We start from the raw sequence: 6,672 nt of genomic DNA, 5'->3' as shown, positions 1-6,672 counted from the left end.
CATTAAGGTGGCAATCAATTATTTCACAAAATGGGTCGAAGCTTCAACATACAAGGCAGTGACTAAGAAGGTAGTGACAGACTTTGTTCGCAACAACATAGTTTGTCGGTTTGGAATTCTAGAATCAATCATAACAGACAATGTATCCAACCTCAACAGCGATCTTATGAAGGAAATCTTGTGAAAGGTTCAAGATTGCTCATCGAAATTCCACGGTTTACCGGCCATAGATGAATGAAGCAGTTGAGGGTGCAAATAAGAATATCAAGAAGATCCTAAGGAAAATAGTGGACAGTCACAGGCAATGGCATGAGAATCTACCATATGCTTTACTTGGTTATCGCACCACGATCAGAACATCAACTGGGGCAACTCCATATATGTTGGTTTATGGTTCGGAAGCAGTAATACCTGCTGAGGTGGAAATACCATCTTTAAGGATTATCTAAGAGGTTGGTCTGGACGATGCATAATGGATAGGTAGCAGGCATGAACAATTGATGCTCATCGATGAAAAGAGGATGGACGCAGTTTGTCATGGCCAACTCTGTCAAAACAGAATGACCAAAGCATTCAACAAGAAAGTCAAACTTCGACGGTTCACACCTGGGCAATTAGTATTGAAGAAGATCTTTCCTCACCAAGGAGAAGCCAAAGGGAAATTTGCACCAAATTGGCAAGGACCCTACATGATTCATAGAGTACTCTCAGGAGGTGCGATAATCTTAGCAGAAATGGACGGCAGAGTGAGCACAAAGCCAATCAATTCAGACGCCATCAAGAAATACTACATCTGAAGACTTCAAGATTAGTGCTTATTTCTTGTACTTTTGCATTTTATTGTAACAAAACTACGTCTAGACCAGACTTCCCACGGCGGGGTACGTGGGCAACTCACATCGGATCCGATCTCCCTTAGAAAACCCAAAATCATCATTTCCATGTATTTAGAGCTACGCTCGACCTGAATTTCCTCGGTGGTATACGTAGGCAATCCTTGTCGGATTCGGTCCCTTGCATTTCATATTTTTCACTCTCCCATGTTGTATTTGAACTACGTCCTGACCTGATTCTACTTGGATACGTAGGCAGCCTGAGTCATGCTCAGTCATTCCATTGCATGTTTCTTACTTTTCCTTTATATTTTCAGTCTTCTATTGTAATTGAACTACGTTACAACCTGATTCCATTCGGATTCGTAGGCAGCTTGAGTCAGGCCCGGTCATTGCATTTCATATTTTTCACTTTCCTTTTGTATTTGAACTACGTCCTGACCTGATTCCACTTGGGTACGTAGGCAGCTTGAGTCAGGCTCGATCATTGTATTACATACTTCTATTTCTCCCACTTGTATTCGAACTACGTTACGATCTAATTCCTACTTTGGGGATACATATGCAGCCTGAGTTAGGCTCGATCAATGCACTGCATAATTTCTATTTTTTTCTTACCCTTAGGAAACACTTCCTCATAGTTAGCATAACCTCAGAATATGAAGAATCTCGATCATCGCATTGTCTGCAAAAGAGCTAGACAAGCTTCAGCATGAGGGTAAAAGCTACAAGAAGACTATGTTGGATATAGTCAACAAAACGGAAAGCTCGGTGGACTTCAGAACATGTCATAATCTAAAAACGCTGGAGAATTACTACATACATATATACCTAATATATAAGTAATATACTTATTTTCTTAAAATAAAAATAAAAAAAAGCTAATTCTTTTCAAAAGTTTTTTCTACTCTTCCACCTACCAAGTCTATAGGTTAAAAAACTATGTGCATGCTAAGAAGACGTTGAAAATTTCCAGTGATGAGGTTTCAATCCGCGAGTCGATACAAATTAACACCCCCTCCCAAACTAAAAATTTTCTTTGAGCGCAGGAACACATGAATCAAGAAAATAACATCAAGTCTTGGGGCACGACCGGAGGAGCCACTCGACCTCTACAATCATGAGCCAAAATACTATTTCCCTACTTTATTTCCCGGAAGTACTTCAACTTGCATCTTATGTCTAAGAATATTTTATTTAAATTTTTTGTAGGTACACTCAAGATCCGGATGAAATGCTGAAGAAAAGAGGGCCCTCGTAGGAAAATAGAATAATTAGATTTCTGTCAAAATAACTCCACCAACTGGAGCTTGTAATCTAACCTCATCAACAACTCTACCAATCGGAGACCACCATCTAACATCGTCAAACTCCACAAGAATGGGGTTGTACATAGCAAATGTCCTCAAACTCCACCGATTGGAGGTTGTACATAGCAAACATCGTCAAACTACGCCAACCGGAGGCTGTACATAGCAAACATCATCAAACTCCGCCAATCTAAGGCTGTACATAGTGAATATTGTAGTGACGTCACCGAAGCTCCACCGATCGGGGGCACGCAAGCACAATGACACTTTCATACACTAACAATAACATGTTACATTACAAGCTTTACAAAGCTGGATACAAGCTTTTGCTTTACAACATCCCCGCCAAGCGGAGGTCTACATTACAAGCTTTACACAGCCGGATACAAACTTTTACATTACAAAAGTCGTACCAGTCGAGGGCCTTTACATTACAAGTTACTTTACCTACATCACATTCACAACACAAAAAACGGGGACATCAACAATCGTTTGGACATCTACACTCTACTCTTTACATTCCAATTTCAATTCATAAGTTTTGCAGGATAACGCATTACAACGAGGAACTCCCTCTAAGCAGCAAACTAGGGCAAGTTAGTGCGATGTCAAGCATCACTAGCTACGTCAAGGATTCACTTTCAAAACTCAACTCGACTCGATTTTCAAAAGTTCAAATAACTCTCTCAGGTCTCACTTCATTATAACCCGACATTAGGGCATTCTTTTTTTAAAAAATCATCCCTCTACCATAAGTCTCCAGTAGAAATTGCTACGGAGCATTTCTTATTCTTGTTCTTTAAAACTATTTATCGTCCCTCTATTCGTGCCAATCTCTTCAAACCTCACCACCAAATCATTTCAGTATTACCATAAGTCGATACTGGGGCAAAGTTTTTTTAAATAAATTTTATGTTCCTACACTTCCGAACTACATATGGCTTGATTTCTCATGAAACCTGAGATATGTAGGCAACTCAGAAGCCAGAGTTCGACCATAACTCCATAAACATTTCTTGCCTAGTTTTGCTCAAGGTGTATTTTATTGGGTCGCCTAAAATTGGATCATGTCAATGTTTCTTTGTCCACGTCTTCTCTATTCTATTCCATGGACAAAGAAAGGGGAAAGTTGTTGACACCTAATTTTGGCTCTCCACATTTGTTTAACTAAAGTTTTATAATAATAATAATAATAAAATAATAATAAAAATAATAATAAAAATAAGATATATATATGCTATGAATTTTTGTAAAAAAAAAAAAGGATTTTATAATTATTTATTTTATTTGATAAATTTACTTCATAAATACTATTTTTATTAAAAAAAAAAATAAACATATTATATCAATATTACTACTTAGTTTCTCATTTTTAAATTTCACGTCAAATATATATTGTTTTTTAAGGGTTAACTCAATTTTTCTAATTAAATATAATTTCTATTATAGCGATAAAAAATTTTTGACATTTTTTTCAAAATTAGGAAAAAACTTAATTAATTAATGAGTTGCTAATTTATATTAATTTTATTTTTTAGAATCACTAATTTTAACAAATAGGCTAGTTTTGCAAAATTATTATTTTTAATTTAATAAACTATGTTTATTTAATAAAGAAGAGGTTATAATTTGAATAAATTTAATTTGAACAAAACTTGGCAATCCAAGTCTTTTAATTCGGCAAATCCACGCGTGCCACATAAGAAGCACATGGATTGTGCTTCTTCATAATTGATCTCAACCATCCGATTTAATCCAAAGGCTTTAATTAATTTATCTTTTTTAATATATATATATTAATTCTTTTTTTAAAAAACCCCTTTATTTTATTAACCGTCCGATTGAACGATCGGACGGACGAGATCAAACCTAAGACTTTTAGACCCCTACTCTACCACCACCGCCCTATACTCTGTATTTCTTCAGAGATCATGTTCTTCTTCCCCATGACGCCTCTTCATCTTCCCCAAAGAATGACGCTCCAAACTCCTCTCCCATGGCCCCCATGGCCTCCCCCACGTGCTCCCCCATCCCCTTCGTCAGAGAACGGCTCTTGGCCGCCGGATATGCTCCATTAGTCGCTCAACCCTCTCAAATTGACCTAAAAATATTGATTTTTGAGAGGTTTTTCTTCTCCTTCATAATTGATTTCTTGTTTGCTATGGAATTGGGGTTTTCAAGAATTCAAAATTTGAATTCTTGGAGCCCAAATTAGCTATAAAAGGGAACCATTTGGTTCTCATAAGGGATATTGGAAAATCAAGGAGAAAATCCAAGAGTCAATCAAGAACTACCCCAAAAAAAGAGAGCAAAAATCGCTGCACACTTCAAGTTTTTTTAGAGTTCAAAAGTTTTCCTCTTTTCTGGTCCTTTTACTTTCTGTTTTAAGTTAGAATTTAGGAGGAAGTTTGAAGTTGAAAGCGCTTGACGTCGAGCCTTAGTTTGTTGCTCCATACAAGGTCAGTATTTGGTTCAACCAATTTTTGTTTATATATCATTCCTGTTTAGGTTGAAATATGTTACTGCTTGTTCTTGCATTTTCTTTCATTTCTTTTAAATAAATGTGAATGCAATTGTTTGTATATTATTGTCGCTAGTTTAAATGTGTGATTATGATGAATGTGTCTCCCCATTTCGTTAGACCATGTACGATTCCCTCCTCCCTGTTTTTTTTTTCTTTTGCCATCATTAATAAACAACATTAGTATGAGATGTGTGCAGACTGAGTCATTGATAAACCCTTTTAAGGGATGTGATATGAGCTTCAACCATTGAGTGCAATAAAAATGTAAGAAATCACACCCTTTATGGTTTGTCTGTTGAAATTAAGAATTTTGTATATAAGGGAGTATTCAGTCAGCCTCTTCTAACTAGTTTCAGATTTTTTCAGAATGCATCATGTGATTTTCTTTGAAACATTAAGACGAATGTGGGATTTGTTTCGAATGATCAAGTCTAAAACTTCCGGTCAACCAATTATGCTAATGATAGATTCATCATGTTATAGTTAAACTATTAACATGCCTTGTCTAAATTATGTTATTCTAGACATGGATAGTTAAGACCATTCGAGTCATGTCAAATTTGTTCATCATGCCAATTTACTAGCTGTAGTTTGTTGTGTTCACTCTTTCTAGCTAAAAAATCTTTAAGTTATATAGTTTGGAATGTGATTGCTGCCCACAAATCTGTATGTTAAATGTCTTTTTGAAGTGGTTTGATGAATATTTGAATATTAAAAGCCTCCCCTCGTTAATCAGATTTTGGTAATAGTAAGCATTCACCCTGTTTAGTCATTAAATCGTAGCATGTTACGTTTGGTATTTTTTCGCTCACCAGATTTGTCTAAATATGAATCAGTTCTAAACGACTAAGTTTGTTGTCTCCGCCCTTGTATGTTTTGGATTGATGGTTTTAAAAGTCAGTAATGAAGAAAATTTTGATTTTGTTCAAAACATGTGAAATAACTCACAACCAGTAGCATTTCTTTACTCTGTCTACTTGGTGTATTTTAGTTAGTAATGGCTATTGTTGGCTGTCCAATGATGCTTTCATGATGCTTCTCTTAGATATTAAAATGAGTATATTGACGGCTTAGATATCTGGATATAGGATAGATCATGAACAATTTCATCAAGTGATTGCCTCATTTTCCATTTTTAGAATAAAGTGCACCATTTACTTTGCTGAAATTCTGGGGATTTCAGTTTGTATGAAGTCGATATGTCATCTTATTATGAATTAGATAGATCGAGTTACTCTAAACTCTACTTAAATTGTAACACCCTAGAAAAAAAATTCAAACTAAGACTCGAACCGTTATTCGTAGTGAGTGAGATTTTACCGAGGAATTAAAATTTCTTAAGTGTTAAGGTCATTAGATGTAGAACCTTGAGTTCCAAAAAGAATTAAATTGGAAATAGCAAAATCTGAAATTTTGCAAGTTAAGCTAAGTATGAGTTTTGGGTCGACTTCAAATGATCATAAATCCTAGCTCAGGATGAGTTAGGTGTTCTACCAGATACCGTAGGAAAGATCTTTGAATTATATTTCCAACGCCACCGATTTTGATCAGTTTCGAGTTCGGATGAGTGAGATATGGCCTTTTGAAGTTAGGTTGTCCAGTTAAGGAAAGTCAAAACCGGGTTTTAGAGGGGTATTTTGGTCTTTTCCTTACCCAATCAGATTTAATTCGTTTTCAGTAATATTTTTGGGGTATAATCTGATTAGGTTCAGTTTTATAATCCTAGTTTACACCTAGGTTTTTAGCTGAGAGTTCAAGAAGATAAAAGAAGAAGAGAGAAGAAGAGAAAAGAGAAAGGATGAAGGCGTTCATCGACGTTCTTGAGAGTTGTTGCGGGTTTTCGCCATGAGTTTGATCCCTAAGAAGTATGTAAGCTTCCATAGTGTTGGGTTCCTTCACCCACACACCAATCATGATTTATTCAGCGTAATTTCGTTCTTGAAATTTAAAGATTAGAGTTCTTGATGAGTTCTTGATAAGTGTTCTTGAAGTTTCATTAAGTTTT

General features: G+C 35.8%; 1 protein-coding gene across 1 annotated transcript; it reads left to right on the top strand.

Annotated features, from left to right (window-relative positions):
- Positions 1-230: 230 nt before the first annotated feature.
- Positions 231-797, top strand: LOC107058887 (uncharacterized). The gene is made up of 2 exons (XM_015305122.1): positions 231-419; positions 519-797. The coding sequence occupies exons 1-2, from the start codon at positions 231-233 to the stop codon at positions 795-797; spliced, it is 468 nt and encodes a 155-aa protein (XP_015160608.1).
- The last annotated feature ends 5,875 nt before the right edge of the window (positions 798-6,672 follow it).

Source organism: Solanum tuberosum, unplaced genomic scaffold (assembly GCF_000226075.1).
Source record: "Solanum tuberosum cultivar DM 1-3 516 R44 unplaced genomic scaffold, SolTub_3.0 scf00691, whole genome shotgun sequence".
NCBI classification, from domain to species: domain Eukaryota; kingdom Viridiplantae; phylum Streptophyta; class Magnoliopsida; order Solanales; family Solanaceae; genus Solanum; species Solanum tuberosum.
Note: the sequence above shows the minus strand (reverse complement) of the source record. Positions and strands in the feature narration are given on the sequence as shown.